We start from the raw sequence: 23,572 nt of genomic DNA, 5'->3' as shown, positions 1-23,572 counted from the left end.
AGAGGACGAGGTGGTTGGACAGTGTTCTCGAAGCTACGAACATGAGTTTGACCAAACTGCAGGAGGCAGTGCAAGACAGTAGTGCCTGCCGTGGTATGGTCCATGGGGTCATGAAGAGTCGGACATGACTAAACGACTAAACAACAAAGTGTTCTTGGAGAGAACTTGTGTGTTCTGTGTAGACTTCCCCCCCCCCCACATCTTATGACTCTGCTGAAAGCATTTTATACAGAATTGGTAGCAAATTTAATGAAAACTTTGAAATTTAATATCGAAAGGATGTAGAAACCAGTTGATGTTTTCACAATTAACTGTTTGTGGAGTAAGTTTTGGGAAGCTCTGCACACGGACAGGATAGCTTTGTTATGAAAGCTACAAGTGATGTAAATAAATCTGTTGAGGAAATATGGAAGTCATTTTTTAAAAAAGTTTTGCAATAGAATATATATATGGGGAGTTATGATGTATCTGATACAAATCACAAATTTATCAGTGCAAAATTACAAGGCTTTTCAAAAGTGCATTGTCAGTCCTGAGTACATAGTTCCTAGACATCAGTTTTTCACAGTTATTGTTAGTGGATAACACCCAGACACTCAGAAATGCATTATGGATAAACAAAGCAAATTCTTTTTTCTTTTCTTTTTTCTTTTAAAGGACATGTTGCCACCCTCCAATGTCAACAGTCATTCTTAATTTTCCCAGGGGTTGTGAATGCAACAACTTAATTTTGTATCTTGCAGGTGTGTGTGTTTCATTTCATTTTACATGCAATTGTATTGTTTGCTCTTTGTTTGTTTTTATTTCGGTATGTTGTTGAACTGTATACTTTTGATTGAATAAATAAAAAGAAGTATATAAAAAGAAAAAGAAGAGAGCAGGCAGGAAGCCAGCCAGCCAGGCCAAAGCTGTCTGTGTATATTACGCCTGCGCTGCTTTGACCTACTGAGCTGTTAAAAGCTCTTGATTTTGCTGCCAACCTTGGATAAGGAAAAGACAGCAGTTGCCATGCACCTGGCAGGCCACATTGCTGCTGCATTGACTGAATAACAAGTTGTGCAGGCCTGCTATTGATTAAACTTATTCTGAAGGATACCACACACAAAAATGAATGCGGTGGCATATGGCTTCTTTAAAACAAGCTAAGCTCTATCGAAATGAAATAAAAAAATTCCTTCAGTAGCACCTTAAAGACCAACTAAGTTTTTATTTTGGTATGAGCTTTCGTGTGCATGACACTTCTTCAGATACAGGGTCTGACTCGTCTGTTTCAAGTGTATCTGAAGAAGTGTGCATGCACACGAAAGCTCATACCAAAATAAAAACTTAGTTGGTCTTTAAGGTGCTACTGAAGGAATTTTTTTATTTTGCTTCGACTCAGACCAACACAGCTACCTACCTGTAACTAGCTCTATCAAAATGGTAATATTTGCTGCTGGAAGTGTGGGAAATGTGGGTATTATTATTATTATTATTATTATTATTATTATTAGTATTATTATTAATACCCTGCCCAGCCACTCTGGGCGGCTTCCAACAGATTAAAAACAGAGTAAAACATCAAGTATTTAAAACTTCCCTAAACAGGGCTGCCTTCAGATGTCTTCTAAAATTCAGATAGTTGTTTATTTCCTTAGCACAGGGGTCAGCAAACTTTTTCAGCAGGGGGCCACAAAACTGTCCCTCAGACTATATTTTTTTGGGGGAAATGAACGAATTCCTAAGCCCCACAAATAACCCAGAGATGCATTTTAAATAAAAGGACACATTCTACTCATGTAAAAACACGCTGATTCCCAGACCATCTGCAGGCCGGATTTAGAAGGCAATTGGGCTGGATTCGGCCCCCGGGCCTTAGGCTGCCTGCCCATGCCTTAGCATCTGATGGGAGGGCGTTCCACAGGGCGGGTGCCACTACCGAGAAGGCCCCCTGCCTGGTTCCCTGTAACCTCACTTCTCGCAGTGAGGGAAATGCCAGAAGGAAGTGCTGCTGGACTGTCAGGTTATGTGGATCAGTGGAATTGTCTGACCTAGATAACGACTTTGAATGCATTTCCCAGTTTGCCTCCAGTTGTGGCCCCTGTTGCTAATGTCTGGAAGCACAGTGAACAACAACAACAACAACAACAACAACAACAACAACAACAACAACAACAACAACAACAACAACAACAACAGTAATAAATATAGTAGCACTCTGAGACATTTTGATTATAAGTGAGATCCATTTTGCTTAAATGTTGACTCTCTTGAAAGTAAGTTATGCCTAAGGTCCTTGGAACAAAAAGCAGAAACTGATGAGGAGCCTCTAAACCCGTGGGGTGCATGCCCCACAAGGGGGCAATTTGAGTTTTAAGGGGGGCAATTCGAGAATGAGTTATTAACAATTAATGGCCTTTTAGGCTTCCTCCACGTGAATAGGAGTTCACTTTTTGAATAATAAGAATTATATGTCACCGGGTGTGTGGGTGTGTGTGTCAGGATTTTAGAGATGCTTAGGTGGGGCATGGCCAAAAAGGTTGGGAACCACTGCTCTAACCCTTGTAAGTCAAGATAGTTTAGGAGAGTCATTAGGAAAGGAGTTGCTTGGTTAAAAACAAAGAATGTTTCCTAGTCTCCTGAAGACTGAAGATCCAGACTTCTGAGGAAGGAGAGTACTTGGGAAGCTCAACATCCATTGGAAATTCTGTTCACAAAATGCTTTTTTAAAGACCCTTCATCTTATTTAACTTTCAGGTTTTCTAAATGACTGAATTGCATATCTTGTTGTCAGTATTCTCTCTCTTTTTTGGTTTTATATTTGGATTTATATTCCTATTATGATTTTTACAATGCTTTCTCATTTTGTATTTTTATGTTGTGAACCATCCTCTTTGGATGAAAGGTGGCACACAATTTTAATTAAATATAATAATAGTACCGTAGTAGTAGTAGTAATGAAAGAGAGTTGCTGTTTCTTTCGGAGAAAGCTAAACATAATTAATTTATGTGTGACTATTGCTTTCCTGGAACATTGAAAGGAGGCTGGGATTTTTTTAAAAAAAAAGGTTGGGTGATGAAGAAGATTAGTCTTGTTTCAGATTTGATAGAGGCAGCCCTTCTCCAGTGAAGAGGCTCTTCATCAGCTTTCTTTTAATCATATGTGAATTCTGGGCAAGGGTAATTCAATTCTCTACTCCGCATAAAAGGAGTTAGGATGGGTGGAAGCTAAGACCAGAAGCTTGGCTCTCAGATGGACTGGGAAGAACGGGGTGGGCTAAGGTCATTTCAATGTCTATAACCTCTGAATGGAGAATCTCACCTGTTCGCCAGTGTCCAGCAACTGATGTCCAGTCACTCAAGTCAGAATGATGCAGAGACCCCTTCTAAAAGACAGGTCTTGCTTCAAGACAGCCGTGGCTGCTTAAATTAGAAACAGGTTTCCCTTTCAGCTCTGTCTGAGCTTTTAGGGGCTATGTGTCTGAAGCAGCTAAAGATTGTGAAAAGGAAAGACAGATTTCTTAATTATTTTTAGAAGAAGAAATGCAATGAGGTAGGGGTAACCTTTTGTGTAGAACAACTGCTTTAGGGTCTTGGTTTTATTTGCAATAAATACACACACACACCCCATTTATCATCACATATTCTCTGAACTTCCTCCAGAGATTTTTATTGTGACTGCCATGAGGACTTGTTGCAATTTTTTAATGCTGTAATTCATTATGTGATACAGCTTTCTCCCATGTCCACATTGCTTTACAAACCATTTCATATTAGTTTTCTTTTACTTTGCAAGCTGATTTATATTAGTCACCATAATGTTAGTCAAATGATTGATCTATTTATATTTGCAAATATTCACACATTCTCTAAACAGGTATTCTCACCCCCACCCCTTTAAATAGCTCGCATGTGCATATCTTGGAACATCATTCACTCACACAGACACACACACACACACACATTTTAAAGCAAAAACTTTATCTGAATATTCACATTCCAAAGCTAAAGCAAAAGATCAAAGGATTAAAACTTGGTTTTTGTAAGGTTAGCATCCTGTATCAGTGCTTTTTGAACACTGCTGTTCTCTGTTGCTGATTGTATTCTGATCTTGTTTTGATTTCCTATAAAATGTGGGTGGGACAGGAAAGAGTGTGTGGTTTTGAGATTTGTGGGGAGGAGGATATTATATTTATTTTATTTTATTTTTAACATTCTCATTTAGAGTGCTGTATGTTTATTGGAGGAGTCTCCACTGTGCGCACATTCCAAAAGCAACTACTTCTGCTATGAACTTTAGAATGGTATCAAAGGAACCATATCTCCCCCTTACCCCATACAAACTTGCCCAAGTTCTGAGATATCCAGGGGAGGCCGTTCTCTCAGTCCTGTCGCCTTCACAAGCACGCCTGGTGAAAATGTGGGAGAGGGCCTTCTCAGTAGCTGCTCCCTGGCTTTGCAGCTCCTTTCCTAGAGCAGCTAGACCATGGGTAGGCAAACTAAGGCCCGGGGGCTGGATCCGGCCCATTCGCCTTCTAAATCCAGCCTGCGGACAGTCCGCATGTTTTTACATGAGTGGAATGTGTCTTTTTATTTAAAATGCATCTCTGGGTTATTTGTGGGGCTTGCCTGGTGTTTTCACATGAGCAGAATGTGTGCTTTTATTTAAAATGCATCTCTGGGTTATTTGTGGGGCATAGGAATTCGTTCCATTTTTTCCCCCTTCAAAATATAGTCCAGCCCCTCACAAGCTCTGAGGGACAGTGGACCGGCCCCCTGCTGAAAAAGTTTGCTGACCCCTGAGTTAGACTAACTCCCTCCTTGTCCTTTCGCTCCGGCAGGCTTTTGGGAACTGATTGCTTTTAAGAAAAGAACTCTTAACGGTGTGCTGTACAGTTGAAACTTAGTTCCTGAACTTAATCCGTTCTGGGAGTCTGTTTGATTCCCGAAACAGTTCAGGAACCAAGGTGCAGCTTCTGATTGGTTGCAGCAGCTTCCTGCAGCAAAATCAGCAGCCGCACTGGGCGTTCTGCTTCCTAATAACATTTGAAAACCGGAACAATTACTTCTGGTTTTTCTTTGGGAGCTGGAACGTTCGGGAGCCGAGGTTCCACTGTACCGTTTCTAAAATTATTGTATTATTATCTGCATTTTAGTAGATGCAGCGTTCTACACTGTTTTGATTCCATAGATAGATTAATTACTTCTTAACAACAATAATCTTGTATACATGGTTAGCTGTGTGCGTTTTACTGTATCTGTATTTGTTTTTATTTTTGTGAGCCGTGTTGAGTCCCAGTTTTAGGGGAAAGGCGGGATATAAACAAACAAATTTAAGTGGTACTGGTAATAGGAAACAGCTGGCACATGCCCCCCAGAACACAAACTGAAATATTGCAGCAGCAATTGCAGTGCTGTGAACTTAGGAGGCTCTCAGAAGCTCAGTACCAAGAGGTTCTACCACCATGGCAACCAGGGAAGCAAAGCTCAGATGGGTTGCAGTGTCATTAGGAAAGCCATGAAACATTTCTCTTCTAGAATTTACTTGGTTTAGTAAGCTATGCAGTCCAGAATTAACTACTGTATATAAGCGAATTAAGCTAAAGTGTAGAGTCCCAGTCAAATTCAAATTTCCCCATGAGGTTGCAGGGCAGTAAGTAGCCTTGCTTGTTCTTAGGTTGGCACAGGTAAAATAATATTGTGTATTATTGCTGGAGAGTCTGTGAGAATGGTGGTTTTTAAGAACAGGAACTGTGCTGCTAAAGCTTATCGTTTCAGATTATTGGGTTTTTCTTCAACAAATCATTTTGCATACATTGTGCTTCTTTATTCTGGTTAAAAACCCCTTTATCGCTTTGGATACTTTCTGATTTAAAGTGCTAAGGGAAAAGGGAATGGTGCATAGCTGCCAAGTTATCCCTTTTTTACAGGGATTTTCCCTTATGCTGAATGGGCTTCCTCGCGAGAAAAGTGAAAACTTGGCAGCTATGGAATGGTGTTCCTCTTAGCACAGCATCGGAAAGATTCTTTTACAAACGGGGAGTGGACTTGTATGAATGCCTATTCGGTGTGTTTCAGAAACGTTCCAGTAATTTGTTTAAAGCAAAATGTAATTAAGTAGTGAATAATTTAATAATTGAGGAATGTTTAATTAGATGACCAATGCATATTAGCAGGCACTCTAGACTGGTGTTGTGAGCCATAGTAGTAATCTACATCCCTGTTCAACAGAAAAAGGAGACAATCAGCATTAAGCTTGCAGCTAGAGCTGTGGTGTAGCTCTTTCACATTTGACAAAGCTCTTTGCGGAGGCACAAAACACACCCACACACCCCAGGAAAACCCGAAATGTACCCAAATTGTTTAGATTTTGTTTACAGCTTCTCTTTATTCTCCTTTGGCCCCATTTTTAATTGTTTCCCTTACAATGTGATCAGTCGGGGACAGTGTAAATGTGTTGACGTAATGGGGCCGCATTACCGTTCAGATATGTCTACGAGGCAACATCACGGAGAACAAAACCTTTACCTTGCCATCCCTCAGAATGGGAGAGGGGATGAATGCCGGTTGCCGTGACACTTTTGGGTCTTGCCATACTGTATTTGCACTTTAGCATCCAACGCAGCAAGAGGGAGCATTGGCCTAGTTGCTTTAACAGTAGGGCGGTGTTCACCCTCTCCCTGATCACACATTCTGTTGTGACCCCGCCAAAAGAGACTTGGACACTGACACATAGTGAGTGGGCCAAGCTAGGTTGCGAAAGCCATTGATGTGGATTGCAGGGGTGTTGCACCCAGGCCCTGATGCCAGGCTTGAACCTTCCAGTCATATTCCTCTGAGAGGCCAACACCTTCACCGCCAAAGAGTTCACCCCAGGCCATAGCTGCCAAGTCTCCCGTTTTCCCCGGGAAACCCCCGTTTTTCCAGCTCTCCCCAGGCGAAAAAATGGATTTTTTTTGTTTTTTCCTGGTTTATTCTGGCGCGACGGCCATTTTGGAACTGGGTGGAGCATGCTCAGAAGCGACTTTTGATGCTGCTCTGTCCAGTTCCAAAATGGCTGCATCGCGACTTCTGGTGCGGCGGCCATTTTGGAACTGGGCACAGCAACATCAAAAGTCACTTCTGAGCATGCTCCGCCCAGTTCCAAAATGGCCGCCGCGCTACTTCCGGTCCGGTCCCTTATTTTTCAGAGAGGAACTTGGCAGGTATGCCCCAGGCCCTGCTCACCAAAGCAGGCAATGCACTTGGCGGGAAATAGGTAATGGAGTGGTAGGCTCCAAGCCACAAGGCTACCCCTTTCCATTCCTCAGGAAGGAGAGGAACATAGGAGGGATAAAATAAGTTCTCAGTTGAGTGGGTCTCCTTGGAACAAGTTGTCTGCTTGCTGTGAACTGTCCACGGTACTGAAGAACCTGTCTCTGGTTGACATTGCTTGTCTATGGCAGTTCTTGCATGGGCAAACGAAGGCCCAGAGGCCGGATCCGGCCCAATCGCCTTCTAAATCTGGCCCGCGGACGGTCCAGGAATCAGCATGTTTTTACATGAGTAGAATGTGCCCTTTTATTTAAAATGCATATCTGGGTTATTTGTGGGGCCTGCCTGGTGATTTTACATGAGCAGAATGTGTGCTTTTATTTAAAATGCATCTCTGGGTTATTTGTGGGGCATAGGAATTTGTTCATCCCCCCCCATAGAGTCCGCCCCCCCTCAGAAGGTCTGAGGGACAGTGCACCGGCCCCCGCTGAAAAAGTTTGCTGACCCTGGTTCATGTTTCCTGACCTAGCCTGCACATTATTTACTGCCTTTGCCATCAACGACTAGACCAATTTTTGGAGCTACTTTCTCCAAATCTTTCTATGTGCTCAGCCTCACCAGGATTGGGCACGGCCTAGTGCAAAAAGTGTACCCTTTGTTTACTTAAAACACTTGCATGCCACATACAGTGGAACCTCGGTTGTCAAATGTAATCTGTTCCGAAAGACCGTTTGACAACTGAGGCGCAATTACCGGTTGGCGCTGTGGTTAAACCACTGAGCCTAGGGCTTGCTGATCAGAAGGTCGGCGGTTCGAATCCCTGTGACGGAGTGAGCTCCCGTCGCTTGGTCCCAGCTCCTGCCAACCTAGCAGTTCGAAACCACATCAAAAATGGAAGTAGATAAATAGGAACCGCTATTTATCGGGAAGGTAAACGGCGTTTCCATGTGCTGCTCTGGTTTGCCAGAAGCGGCTTTGTCATGCTGGCCACGTGACCTGGAAGCTATACGCCGGCTCCCTCGGCCAATAATGCGAGATGAGCGCGCAACCCCAGATTCGGTCACGACTGGACCTAATGGTCAGGGGTCCCTTTACCTTTAAATTCCCTTCCAGGTTTGTCGGCGTTTGGGTTCCGAATTGTTCGGCTTCCGAGGCGTTCGACAACCGAGGTTCCACTGTATTTTTTAACCCCACAAAACTTTGAGATACTTTACAACAATTAAGTAGCCTAATACTTTTACCTCCTTTTGCGGTACCCTGAAACAGATTGCCAGGGGGATGGAAGTGCCCACAAAGCAAAATGCCCCCTGTTTTAACTCCTTTGCATGGCGGCTCACCTCAAGTCCCCCTTACTTGAGTGCTGTCTCCCTCCCAGCTACACTCCTTTGCACTTTCCCCCTCATGCTATATTTTCTCCCTGTCACAAACAGTATGCACAAACCGCATACACTGATATCGGGTGGGGAACTTTTTTCCTCAGAAAGACCAGTACAGATAACTCCCTCGTGAGGGTGCTGTATATGACAGAAGTCGCTTTTGAGCCATTGTAACTGTTGGGCAAGAAAAAGAAATTCACATCAGAGTTCCAGGCACAGAATTCCAATGTAACATGTAGTCTGACTCTTAGAGACATATGTAAACACAGTAGGGAGCACTCCTTGCGCTTCTTCAATGGGAAACAGTCCAGGGCTTTGCCATATATAACCATTTTCCAGAGGGCCTATAAATCCAGCTGTCTCTGTAAGGCCAAGTTAGTTTCTGTTGTTAGGATAAACGAAAGAAGCAAATGTTAGTTGTCAAACGCTGGAGTCTTATTTTGCAGGAAACAAGAACATGAGATAGCAACAAGCCAAGCTCATGAAGGAGAAAAATGAATTGGAAAAAAAGTGCAGTACAGTTATAAATAAGGAAACAAACACGCACGGGGGGGGGGGGGGAGAGAGATCTGGTCAGGCTTTTTAGAGGCCTTGTGTGCTTCTTTGGGGTGTAAGATTTTATTTAAACAAATGTTTGAGATAGATATTTCACTATTACTCGAGACTAACCGTTCTGAGCAATGTTTCTGCTATGCCACAAACCCTCTTGTGTAACTTTGAATAAGTAAGTAACTTTGATAAAACGTTCTTTTATTTTATATAAATTAATGCAGTATAATTATTTTACCACCACCATGTGTCTACTCAAAATAAAAAAATTCCTTCCAGTAGCACCAATGACAAACTTAGTTGGTCTCTAAGGCGCTACTGGAAGGAATTTTTTTTATTTTGTTTCAACTACGTCAGACCAACACGGCTACCTACCTGTAGCTAGAACATGTGTCTACTGACAGCAACTGACTCTGATTGAATTCTGAACTTTACTGACAACCAGGGTGGGAGAGAAAGATATCTTTTTACTGAACTTGTACCACATTGATTGTACAGCAAGGATAGCTAATCTGTGTTAAGCCGTTCTGAATATGCACCCTTAGGGCAAACTGGATGTGACAGAACTGCCACATTTGTTTGGTCAGATGTGCATCTTCACATACCAAGTGAGGAGAGGAGTGTGCAGGAAGTAAGGAGGGGCTGATCCCTTTACCTTGGTGCATTCTGTTTAATAGCTTTTCTCTCGCCTCCCTTCCCGGATCAATTTCGGTTTTGGAGCCAGGCTGGGAAAGTGCCTGAAATGATGGAGTGTGAGGAGGTCAGGTCAATACCTTAATAGTCTTGTCAGTGCTAACCCATACATAAAAATACAGTCATACCTCGGTTTAAGTATGCCTCGGTTTGAGTACTTTCAGTTTAAGTACTCCGCGGACCCGTCTGGAATGGATTAATCCACTTTCCATTACTTTCAATGGGAAAGTTCGCTTCAGGTTAAGTACCCTTCAGGTTAAGTACGGACTTCCATAACCAATTACACTCATACTTCGGGTTAAGTACGCTTCAGGTTGAGTACTCCGCGGACCAGGGTGGATAAAAATCAATGATTTTTTTAAAAAAATCAAAAAAATCGGATTTTTTTTATTTAAATCGGATTTTTTTTATTTAAATCTATTTTTTTGATTTAAATTGGATTTTTTAAATATAAAATGCTTTTTGAGGAAAATATATTACCATCCAAAGGTTATTCCATCATGAAATAAAGATTAGTTTTTTAATTATGTAGAATAAGGTTGTATATGTCTAATTTTTTGGGTAAATAAATTCCATTAATCCATTCACAATGTCACGCTCTTCCAGAGGTTTTTGTAAGATTATTGGGCAGTTTCTCTGCCTACAAGATATTATCACAGATGCTTGGTTTACTTTTGCAGTTCTCAAAACTGAATTTGACTCAACAGAGATCACATGCCTCTTGTTCACAGCAAAAATGTTATAACATGAACAGAGTTGAGAAAAAGACCTTAATCCTATTGTTCTACAAACCTATGAATACAGAAACAACCCCTTCAGTGCTAAGTTTCAAGAAGTTCAGTGAATAGAATAGAAACAATATTTTTCTGATTGTTTGGAGTGGACAGTATTTAAGGTTTTCATGTGTAGGCTGGGCTGACAGTCTAAGTTTCTTAATATATATATATATATTGTTTAGCCAAATTAGTTAACAAACATGGATGTTTGTTTAAGCAAATAACATATGCTGTAATGTTATTGTTTCAGTTGAATAAATCTATTTAAATTGTTATTATTAAGGTAATGATTATTTTTCTCCTTCCTAAGTACAACAGTAAAGTTGTCCAAATATGAATAACCCATTAAACTGGGGGGGGGGGAACTAAAAGGAAAAGTTGTTATTCTAAAAATCTTCATCTACTTGCATATTAAAGTTATACCAGGAGGAATTAGTCTTTATGTAGAAAACTATGATTTAAATCAAGCCTTACTGACTAGTGATTTAAATCGTGATTTAAATCGTGATTTAAATCAGTTTGATTTAAATCAAATCCACCCTGCCGCGGACCCGTCTGGAACGGATTAATCCACTTTCCATTACTTTCAATGGGAAAGTTTGCTTCAGGTTAAGTACAGACTTCCGGAACCAATTGTTTACTTAAACCGAGGTACCACTGTAAAGGTAATTGGGGGGGGGCATGGAGAAGAGAAAGTAAGGGAGCAAATGAATATAACCCCAGCTTTCTTGGTGTGAGTCACAGTGCCCACACCATGTTCCCACAATTGGTGTGCCTGCCAAATTGCAACATCAGCCACATCAATTGTGGGGACATGGTAACCCCCAAGGATAGATTACTGCAATGCGTTATACGTAGGGCTGCCTCTGAAGACGGTTCGGAAATTCAGCTAATGCAGAATTCAGCGGCCAGGTTGCTCACTGGAGCAAGACGGTTTGAGTATATTACACCGGTCCTGGTCCGACTGCACTGGCTACCAATTAGTTTCCGGGTCCAATTCAAAGTGCTGGTTTTGACCTATAAAGCCTTAACAGCTCAGGACCGCAAGGACTACCTCTTTCCATATGAATCTACCTGGACCCTGAGATCATCTTCCGAGGCCCTTCTACATGTGCCTTCTCCTCGAGAGGTCCAGAGAGTGACGACACAAGAACGGGCCTTCTCTGCAGTGGCCCCCCATCTGTGGAATGTTCTCCCCAGGGAGGTTTGCCTGATGCCTTCATTTTGCACCTATAGGCGCCAGGCAAAAACATTCTTTTTTAACCAGGCTTTTGGTTGATCTGATTGACATCCTATACCCTTTTAAAATGTGGGATTTTTTATGGGGGAGTGGTTATTGGGTTGTTGTTTTTATTTTGATTATATATTTTGTGGTTTTATATTTTGATTTTGTTCTGTCAACCACCCTGAGACCTCTGGGCATAGGGTGGTATATAAATTCAATAAATAATAATAATAATCAGTTTCTGCCTGCTCTTTAAGGGAAGGAAGACCTGGAAATGCAAGTGCTATGTTTCCACTCTTCCAACTGGCTCTGTCCTGCCAGGGACTGTGGGTTTTACATATTCTGTTAGCTACAGAATGATGGTGGCGGCAGCTGACAGAGTGCTTTGCTTCCACCCCTTTCTACCTTCTTCCCACCCCCAGTGCACATTCATTGTACTTGCTGTAACATCTAAACAGGCTCACGGAGTGACTGCTTCTGATAAAGTCTGGATTGTACTGTGATTTGCAACTTGCTCCACAATGCTTAGGGTGCATTCCAAGGATTAGCAACCTGCTTTTATTATACGTGTTTGGACAGATTATTTGTGCAAAATTCCCCATTCTTCCTGGTTCCTATTATAAAAAATCCCCCCTTGTGTGTGCACTATGAGGCCACAGAGAAATAGCCCCACACTCTCCATCCTGTCATCTGCGTAATAGGCTCCCTGGAAAGAGTTTTCACAATGCTATAGCTGTGTGAAGGGGCAGAGCAGTGGGTGGTGTTGTTTTTAGCTTGCTGTCAAATTCAGTGGGATCATTTTCATTTTCACATATTCAGCCCTTTTATTGGTGAACATTACACTGACATGGCGTCAAGAGCAAGATATGAGGGAGTTTAGAATTTAGCATAAGCTTGCTCCTCCCCTGTCATACAACCAGCATGGCTCTTCGCAAGGGCGTACCCACCATGCGGCAAGTTAGGGCAGCTGCCCTACTCTAGAAGCAGGGCTGGTGGGCAGAGGCGGAGCACAGCCCGGCGGAGCGCGAGTTCGCCATTCCCGCCGCACCGCGCCGCACCCTCCCTCCAGCTCCCCGTCGCGCCCTCAGGCAAGGCCAAGCGCGGCGGGGAACCAGGGAGCGCGGCGCGGTGGGCGGGAACGCTGAACTCGCGCTCCGCTGGGCTGGGCTCCGCCTCCGCCCACCAGCCCTGCTGCTAGGGAGGGGCACAGCCTGGCGGAGCGCGAGTTCGCCGTTCCCGCCCGCCGCGCTGCGCCCTCCCTCCAGCTCCCCGTCGCGCCCTCTGGCAAGGCCAAGCGCGGCGGGGAACCAGAGAGCGCGGCGCGGCGGGCGGGAACGCTGAACTCGCACTCCGCTGGGCTGGGCTCCGCCTCCGCCCACCAGCCCTGCTTCTAGGGAGGGGCACAGCCCGGCGGAGCGCGAGTTCGCTGTTCCCGCCCACTTTGTGGCCCCTCCCCTTCCGTGCCTTGGCCCCTCCCCTTGCCCCCCCTAGTTTTGATCCTGGGTACGCCCATGGCTCTTCGGTAGCACAGTTGCACTGGAAATGGGAATAATCTGGGATAGCATTGCACTAATGTATCCCTGATGATATGCGTCCACTGAGACTCTAGTAAGGGTTGTTGTTGTTGTTGTTTAGTCGTGTCCGACTCGTCGTGACCCCATGGACCAGAGCACGCCAGGCACTCCTGTCTTGCACTGCCTCCCGCAGTTTAGTCAAACTCATGTTGGTAGCTTTGAGAACACTGTCCAACCATCTCGTCCTCTGTCATCCCCTTCTCCTAGTGCCCTCAATCTTTCCCAACATCAGGGTCTTTTCCAAGGATTCTTCTCTTCTCATGAGGTGGCCAAAGTATTGGAGCCTCAGCTTCAGGACCTGTCCTTCCAGTGAGCACTCAGGGCTGATTTCCTTAAGAATGGATAGGTTTGATCTTCTTGCAGTCCATGGGACTCTCAAGAGTCTCCTCCAGCACCATAATTCAAAAGCATCAATTCTTTGGCGATCAGCCTTCTTTATGGTCCAGCTCTCACTTCCATACATCACTACTGGGAAAACCTTCTCATGAGGTGGCCAAAGTATTGGAGCCTCAGCTTCACGATCTGTCCTTCCAGTGAGCACTCCATGGACAAAGACAACAGGCTAGTAAGGGTACTTACATCAAATCCTAAAGCACTCGAGCCAGCATTACTGGACTGTAGGATTGGGTAACCCATGGCTATAATTTTTCTAAAGTCAAATTTAGAATGTTTCATAAATTTCATGAATTAAATTTCTGCACATATTTTTTGCTTGCCTCGTGTTGAAAAGTACTTCATTAATATAAAACCCTGAGGGATGCATCAACAAGCACCCGTCAAGCACATTTCAAATGTTCTGGAATGGTAAGTTCCAGGATAATATATGGCTTTCTGCTTTATTTACCGGAGTTTGGTCATATTCGGGCATTGGGATGCTGTTTTATTGCACTTACTGCCCAGTTTTAATGCACTTACTTTGTTATATGTAATGTTCTTAAGTGTTCTTCAGTAATAAACTATCAATAGAACAGCAGATACTGAAAAACAAATACCGTACTCTTGATCATGGCCATCAACTGGATTGCTGAAAGCAGTCAGATTCTAGAGCACTCATTAGTTGGCACGGATCCAGTGTCTTAGTGTGGAGTTTGACCCCATTAAGAAAAGGCATGTCCGTTATAGCCAGAGCTGTGTACTACTCAGCAGTTGTTAGTATCTCCATTTTCCTGGACTAAGCTTAAATTTACGCAGTCTGTTGGTGACCTCAAGCAGTCATTCAGAGTGACGCTGCCTTACCTGACACAAAGATAACTGTGTGTCATCAGTATGCTGACCCGATACTGAAAACCACCTAGATAGAGATCCAGGAGACTCAACCAAGTCACACCATCCCTGCCATTACAGGTACAGTGGTACCTCGACTTACGAATGACTTGACAACCGGATTTTTCGACTTACGAATGAGGGTAATGGCCACGCGCTTATGAATGTCTCGACATTTGGGGGGGAAACCGCGGCGGTTTTAGATAGGGATTTTTCAACTTATGAATTTTTAGATAGGGTTGCTTTGACTTACGAATTTTTTCGTTTTCAATGCATTCATATGGCGTTTTCGACTTATGAATTTTTCGACTTACGAAGGTGCCTTCGGAATGGATTAAATTCGTAAGTCGAGGTACCACTGTACTCTACCAGATTGTTCAAGGCAGATTCAGTTGTGAATCCTGGCCAGAAGCCAGACTGAAATGAATCTAGACAATCACTTTCAGCTAAAAGCACTTGGAGCTGATCTGCCATGTCAGGCTTCAACAACTTGGCCGGGAATGATTACTTAAAAGCTGGCCTATAATTCCCTAATTCCATTGGGGATGTGAGAATGCCTTCTTTAATGGGATTATGACTCCTCCTTGAAGAACAGCTGGTCTTCCTGGTGCAATGCATTAATGAAAGTCAAGTTAGAATTCGACCGATTGCCTTGGTAAGCCTTCAGAAACCAAGATGAACAGGGTCAAGCAGAACATCTGTACCTCTAATATATATCTGTATAAAAGGAGTGTTGGCAGCTTGCCAGGACGGCATGGTAGAGTGGTGTTCTTCTCCTGATAAGTGCAGCTTTGTGTCTTATTCTTACTTGATCTCTCAGTGGCTTTTGATACCACGGTATCCTTCTGAGCCAACGTAGTGGGATGGCTATTGGATGCTATATCCAGGATTAGCTTCAGAGAATAGCATTGGGTGATGGTCTTTCGGCCTCCTGGTAATTGTGCTGTAGGGTATTTTGTCTCCAGTGCTATTTAACATCTATATCAGGGGTCCCCAAACTAAGGCCCAGGGGCTGGATGCGCCCCAATTGCCTTCTAAATCCGGCCCGCGGACTTCCAAGAATCAGCATGTTTTTACCTGAGTCCTTTTATTTAAAATGCATCTCTGGGTTATTTGTGGGGCCTGCCTGGTGTTTTTACATGAGTAGAATGTGTCCTTTTATTTAAAATGCATCTATGGGTTATTTGTGGGGCATAGGAATTCGTTCATATATATTTTCCAAAATATAGTCCGGCCCTCCACAAGGTCTGAGGGACAGTGGACCAGCCCACTGCTGAAAAAGTTTACTGACCCCTAATCTATATGAAGCCATTGGGAGTGGTCATTGGGAGAGATAATCAAGCAAGGTGTCATCAGTATGCTGATGATCCCCAGATCTACCTCTCTGCAACATCTGAATCAGGTGAGGCTATGCAAAGCCTGAGCCAGTGCTTGGACTCAGCAGAGAACTGGATGAGGTCCGGTATCCTGGCAAGACAGAAGCACTGTGGGTGGTTGGTTATTGAGATGAGTACTTATTTGCATGGGGTTGTACTGACCCGGAAAGAGCAGGTTCATAGTCTGAGGGTGCTCCTGGAGGCCCAAGTGACCTCAGTGGGCAGGAGTATCTTCTATCCACTTCAGCTAGTAAGACAACTACAACAGTTTCTGGACCAGGGTAGCCTTACTGCTGTCATCCATTCATTGGAAGCCTACAATCTCGATTACTGCAATGTACTCCATATGGGGCTGCCCTTGTGGAGGGTCTGAAAGCTGTAGCTGGTGTGAAATGCAGTGGTGTGACTGCTCACTGGGGCAGGATATTGTCAACATAGGTATTACCCCGCAGTCGAAATAATTGAACTGGCTGTCAGTTAGCTACCATGCTAAGTTCACTCTGCCGATTTTGGTGTATGATGTCCTGTACAATTTGGGACCAGGGTACCCAATAGATCATCTCACTCCATATATATCGCAAGGGCCTCCTGCAGACGCCATCTTTATCTGGAGGTCCATTCTGCATAATGTAGGAACCAAGCCTTTAGTATAGTAGCACCTGGTAATTCCTTGCCCTTGAAAATTAGACAGGAGCCATCTCTGTTTTCTTTTTGGCACCTGCTGGAGACCATCTTTCAACAAGCCATTTCAGCCGAGATCTTTCCCAGTTTGCATCTGCATTTGAATTGTTTTTAAGATGATTTTATCATTTTCACACTCGTTTGCTGCCCTGGACTCCTGGGAGGAAGGGTGAGATGTACTTTTAAAAGATGAATAATTTAATCTGGATTCTATGCTTAAGTAGTTTTGTTCTCACTGAAAGGAGTTAAACTGAGTCAGGAATTCAAAGTTAAATATTGCAGAGAAAATGTCCCTGAAGTGGCCATTACTTCTCATAAAGATACATTTCCCGGTGGCAGAAAATGATCTTTGCTCTTTTTTCTCCCTTCCAGGCTTGTATTTGGCACACTTTATCCTGCATATTACTCATACAAAGCTGTAAAATCAAAGGATATTAAAGAATATGTAAGTATCACGTCTGGGATTATCAAGGTAAACCTAGGTTTCTGTTTGCAAAATGCCTCCCAGTGGTTTTTACCTGGCTCTTTAGGCAGAATGAAGAACTTAACACGCTTCACAGTTTCATATTTTATTTCCGTATATATTTGGTGCTAAATAATCAGCGCACATCTTCCACCATTTTTGCCTCACCTGAGAAAGGAAGATTTTTTTGTAAAAGCAAATTCTATACAGTATTAGCTAACCTGGAAACTATTTAAAAACACATATGCTAGGTATAGAGTCACAATGAATGGTGCTTTTGCGTAGCTCTTGCATAAAATCCCATTTTTTAAAAAAAGTAGTGGAAAGCCTGCATGACGTAAATCTTTCTTGTATGCCTTGTGCTCCCTTCTTAAATGGTTAAATTCTGTTTTCCCAAATTCAATTTAAATAGGGTCATCACGGTGGTTTAGGTAATTTATAGAGGTGTATTGAACACCATTGCTGAACACAATGTGGGCAGCCATTTTGTCATTACAGTGGAACCTCGGTTTATGAACACCTCGGTTTATGAATTTTCGGTTTATGAACGCCGCGGACCCATCTGGAACGGATTAATTCACTTTCCATTACTTTTAATGGGAAAGTTCGCTTCAGTTTATGAACGCTTCAGTTTATGAACAGACTTCCGGAACCAATTACACCCATGTTTCAGTTTATGAACGCTTCAGTTTAAGTACTCCGCGGACCCGTCTGGAACGGATTAATCCACTTTCCATTACTTTCAATGGGAAAGTTCGCTTCAGTTTATGAACGGTTACTCCGCGAACCATCTGGAACGGATTCATCCACTTTCCATTACTTTCAATGGGAAAGTTCACTTCAGTTTATGAACGCTTCAGTTTATGAACAGACTTCCGGAACCAATTGTGTTCATAAACCGAGGTACCACTGTAGTTAAAAACAACAACTGTCGATACAGAGTTCATGAACAGTTATTGCCTGTTAATGTTAATAAAATTTTATTAGCATGTCCTTTCCCAACTACAGTGAACTTAACTGCACCTCTTAGCATACATTTAGGCTGGTATACCCAACTCTAACCTTCAGGTAGCAGGAATTAGGCATTCAGTAGCTAATTTTGTAGTAACCAGGTTCTGGGGGACAGAAAATAAACGTTTGTGAATACTGGGTGCAGTGATACAAAACAGATACAGTATGGGAATTCGCTGAAATTGTGATAGTCATATTTACAAGGCAAGGCTAGACTGAAGCTATGTAGCTAAGCTGAAATGAATGAACAGCTAAATATTCTCAGTAGCTTACAAGAGAGGGGGGTCATAGAAATATCGTGCAATATGGAGGTATATAAATAGCAGGTGTTATGTAATATAAGGACTTATCCTTGTAACTTTTGCATAGCTGTCATTGGAGAGGTTTGGGGTTAATTAGGATTATAATATCCATTTCAGCATAAGAGTGCACAGAGGATATTCAGAATCACAGACATGATCGCTTGTGGCACCAACAAATGCTGTGGCCAGGAGCCTTACTCTGTGAACACTTCTTTTGGAGATGAGTTGCCTATGGTTTACTCCTTCTTGGAGCATAAACTGTGTTATGTTGAGCCCACATTTGTAACTGCAGATAGCTCCTAGTGCCCTCTTCCCATTCCGTCGCTTAGGAATAAATCTAAGGATAATTAAAGACTCTTGTACAACTCTTGAATTACAAGAATGGCCAGGAAGCCTGCACTTAGTGACTCACTTGAACTGATGTACAGCCATACCTCGGTTTAAGTATGCTTCGGTTTGAGTACTTTCAGTTTAAGTACTCTGCAGACCTGTCTGGAACGGATTAATCCACTTTCCATTATTTTCAGTAGGAAAGTTCACTTCAGGTTAAGTACGCTTCAGGTTAAGTACAGACTTCCGGAACCAATTGTGTACTTAAACCGAGATACCACTGTATTTTTTATATAGGCACTGCATACAGTTTTTAGATATTTCGTAAAAACAGTTCTAGGCTAATAATGAAAACTCAAGTTCTTACTTTTTAAACATTGTGAACTATTAAACTTAATAATGCATTACAAAATGAAAAACTGGTTTGTACAAGTAACCTAGATCGAAATTTGGTGAATGGTGTGAGTTTGACCTCTCCTCCACAAGAACGTTGAAATATGATTTATAAATCTAAATGCAATTCAGTGCAATTTGAAAACAAGTTCAGAGTCTCTATTTCATCTATTTCATTTCCTATCAGTTTCTTGGGTCGTAGGACACATTCATATCATATATTTAAAGCACTGTTATACCGCTGTAACAGTCATAGCTTCCCCCAAAGCATTCTGGGAGCTGAAGTTGAAGGGCACTCACGGAAGTACAATTCTCAGCACTCTTAAACTACAGTGAGCTAAGTGTTGCTCACAAGTAGACCCACTGAAATCAATGAACATGACCAAGTTCCATAAATTTCAGTGGGTCGTCCTTATGTAATACTTAGCTGGATACCACCCACAGGATTCTCAAGATTCTTCATGTCTGTTAGGGGTATGAGAGTGCTCTAAACGTGTGCTGTGGATATGACCATAGTTCCTTGTGCCAAATGACCCTTGTTCAAATCACTCTTTTTCATTTATCCCTAAGCTGAGACATTTTGGTGGCCAAGGCAGAAAATCCGAAGGCACCTGCGCCTTGTGCTTACAGAGTATATAGTAATAAAAATGATAATACTGGTGCCTCAAAATCTGCCGCCTGAGGTAAACCAACATGACTTGGCCCAATGGTAGGACTGGCCCTGAGGCAATGGGGCCTGGGGGAGAGAAGCAATACCCACAATCGTTAGGAAGTGCCAAATGAACATTTGCTTATAACCATCCTTGTGCTTTATTCCTAGGTAAAATGGATGATGTATTGGATTATATTTGCACTCTTCACAACAGCAGAGACATTCACGGACATTTTTCTTTGCTGGTTAGTATCCCGCTGAGATGCTTCCTTCCCTCCCTCCAAAAAAACAAAAGCAGGGAAAAACAAATGTTTTTGAAAGGAGCAAAAGTGTAAGATAATATTAGAAGTTGCCCAATAGCACCAGGTGCTTCAGATGCTTATCTTTAGAAGCTGGACGCTTCCTCTGTCAGAAATGTCACATTAGCGTGGTACAGGAGGGGTTTGGGGTGTGTGTAACAAAATGGATGGGAAATGCTGTGTAGGGAAATGGCTGCAAAGAGTTTAATGTGATGGGTCTGCTGCAGTGAATGGGAAGCTACAAATCCTGCTGCCACATTTGGCTCTGAGTACAGTCATACCTGCCAAGTTGCTGTCAGGGAAATAAGGGACCGGGCCGGAAATAGCAGACCGGAAGTAGCGCTGCCGCCATTTTGGAACTGGGCAGAGCAGCATCAAAAGTCGCTTCTGAGCATGCTCCGCCCAGTTCCAAAATGGCCGCTGCACCAGAATAAACCGGGGGGAAACAAAAAATCCATTTTTTCAGCTAGGAACAGCTGGAAAAACGGGGATTTCCCGGGGAATACGGGAGACTTGGCAGCTATGAGTACAGTGGAACCTCAGTTTATGAACACCTCGGTTTATGAATTTTCGGTTTACGAACGCCGCGGACCCATCTGGAACGGATTAATTCACTTTCCATTACTTTCAATGGGAAAGTTTGCTTCAGTTTATGAACACTTCAGTTTATGAACAGACTTCCGGAACCAATTACACCCATGCTTCGGGTTAAGTACGCTTCAGGTTGAGTACTCCGCGGACCTGTCTGGAACAGATTAATCCACTTTCCATTACTTTCAATGGGAAAGTTCGCTTCAGTTTATGAACGCTTCAGTTTATGAACAGACTTCCGGAACCAATTGTGTTCATAAACCGAGGTACCACTGTACTGGTACTGGAGAGCACCCAGCAAAGTGGGTTGTGGAGGATTTAGTTTTTAAAAAAGGGCAAAGCAGGCAAAGTAAAAGTGCCCCATTCTGAATGCTGGCATATATGGGAGAGCATAACATTTGTCTGAGGCTGGATGTAGTTTCAAGAAGAAAAACTGGATCTGTGATAGAATAAATGAGAATGGAACAGAGAGAATGCAGAATGCACACAGAAGAGAGAGGCACAGAAGAGAGAACATCCTCTCTGCCACCTGCAAACTCACTAGCGTTGCCCAAGGATGGTCCATTGTTGCATCGTACCGTCCTTCAGGGCAAGAGTCCTCAGGGATGATTGTGGTAGAACGAAGAACTCAAATCAAATTGTGGGGAGAAATAGCCAAAGCAGCCCAATCTCAGCTACTGGGAAGGATCTGCCCACCACCTTATTGCATCCCACTTATGGCCAGAATCAGTAACCAGACAAGTTGCTCTCTTCACAGCCACCCTTTGTTCTTCTCGATCCATTGACCTCTCAGGTGGGTGGGCTGGCAGTGACAAGGGAAGTTGGAACAGAGCCAGAAGGAAGAAGAAGTCAGGCGGGCCTTAGAAACTATTCAAACCAGGTCCATGTGGTGATCAGAGTTCCCTTTCTGACATAGCTGCAGTACACTTAACTTGTGTGTGCTTGCTTGCATGAATATGTGCTAAAAGTGTTAAGGAAACAGGCCGTGGAGAGCGACCCTTGACTTTTCATGCCTCAAGCTTATACTGTAGTCCATGGGAAAGTCATGGTAGGGTGTGGTGGAAGAGGAGGTGCTTGGAGGGAGGGAAGTGGGAAGAGAACATGAGGAATCTGAAGAGGAGAGCAAGCAGGTTACTGGCACTAGTCTGGCTGCAGGAGTTGCTAGAGGGAGGAATACAAGGCGCCATCCAACCATCTTAGGGACTCCACTCTGGATTTCTGAAGGGTTTACTGCTTAGCCTTTTCTTCTGCCAAAGATATCCCACAAGGCAGCAGAGGTTTAGGGTCAGAGCTTCCTTCTCCTAGATGGGCAACCTTCCCAGGTTGAGCTGGTAGAAGGAAAGATAAGGATAAGGCTCTTCAAGAAGGAAGCAGAGAGGAGGGTGAAAAGACGCAAACATGGATAAATATATTCTTCTTTTTGTCTGTATGCCCTGTTTTCCATTACATGTTTGCCTGTGCTTTATTGAGTTAGTTTGTTCTCCCACCCATTTCCCTGTTGGGATAGACGTTTGAGTTTATTGGTGTGGTGGTAGAAACAGTCCATCAAACCACGGCAAGCTGAACAAACTGGAGCTTCCTGTTTGCCTGCTCTTTCAAGCATGAGCTGAAGGGCTCCCAGGTGCTGCTGGATTAAAATATCCATCAACCCAACCCAACCCAACCCAACTGTGACCATTGGCCATGCTGGCTGGGGTTGGTGGGAGTCCAACATCAGCTGCAGGGCCACATCTTACCCACCCTGGCCTAGAGGAAGAATTAAACAGCCCTGCAGAATCTGATATATTTGTTTTTGTGCTGAGGTGCTTTGGCTGTACATTAGGATGTATGGAAATGATTTGTTGGCTTGTTGGCTTCCTAGACCTTTTAGAGATAAAATAAAAATGTATGGCAGGTCTGCAAAGTCAGTCTTGCATGTACAGAGGAGAAAGCTATAATTTAGATGTGTTATGAGACTCTGCAGTTGCATCATCAGCCAAGAAGGCCTGAATTGCTTAGAAGGAGAGAAATGGTGCTGTGAGGAACCTCGTTTTGTTGTTATTTGAGTGGGGATGGAGGACAATATGAAGAGATGACTGAACTTTTGAGATCAATTAAGGGATTCTTGATTTGTCTAACAGAGTTAAAGATAGCAGCAAAGGGGAGGGGGAAGGGGAGAAACTTCTAAAACAGGGGTGACCAACCTTTCTTCAGGCAGAGGCCGCATTGACCAATGGACAACCCTCCATCAACCACATGGGCATGTCCGAAGCGTGAAAGTGGGTGCAGCCAAAACATAAAAATAGGCAACGTGGAAACCATAGTCCTCAAAGCTGCCTTCCGAAAGGCTTTCTTATAAGCTGTTTTACACTATTTTACAGTGGTACCTCGACTTATGAACGACTCGACAACTGAATTTTTCGACTTACGGGTGGGGCAATTGGCCGCACGCTTATGAATTTCTCGACATCCGAATGGAAACCGTGGCTGTTTTAGATAGGGTTTTTTCGACCTGCGAATTTTTAAATGGGGTTGCTTCGAGTTAACGAATTTTTCCGTTTCCAATGCATTCCTATGGGAAATCGCGTTTCCAGTGGTGCTTTTCGACTAACGAATTTTTCGACCTACGAAGGTGCCTTCGGAACAGATAAAATTCGTAAGTCGAGGCACCACTGTAAATCCTTTTTGGGTATCCGTCACTAAATTCAGATTTTAAAAGGACAGATTTCAGGGGGTACCTTGGTGGAGCACAGTTCGTGGGTTAGCCACCCCTGCTATAAATGCATTTGGTCCCATCAGCAATTGG

At 43.3% G+C, this 23,572-nt stretch overlaps 1 protein-coding gene across 5 annotated transcripts in view; it reads left to right on the top strand.

Moving 5' to 3' along the window:
- Positions 1-23,572, top strand: part of REEP1 (receptor accessory protein 1) — a 70,804-nt gene that overhangs the window by 14,520 nt on the left and 32,712 nt on the right. For all 5 annotated transcript variants that reach the window (XM_060282302.1, XM_060282306.1, XM_060282305.1 and 2 more), the window contains exons 2-3: positions 17,119-17,191; positions 20,066-20,142. In XM_060282302.1, the coding sequence (XP_060138285.1) occupies positions 17,119-17,191; positions 20,066-20,142 (150 nt within the window). The remainder of the gene's footprint in view (positions 1-17,118; positions 17,192-20,065; positions 20,143-23,572) is intronic.

Source organism: Zootoca vivipara, chromosome 13 (genome assembly GCF_963506605.1).
Source record: "Zootoca vivipara chromosome 13, rZooViv1.1, whole genome shotgun sequence".
Lineage (NCBI taxonomy): Eukaryota > Metazoa > Chordata > Lepidosauria > Squamata > Lacertidae > Zootoca > Zootoca vivipara.
Note: the sequence above shows the minus strand (reverse complement) of the source record. Positions and strands in the feature narration are given on the sequence as shown.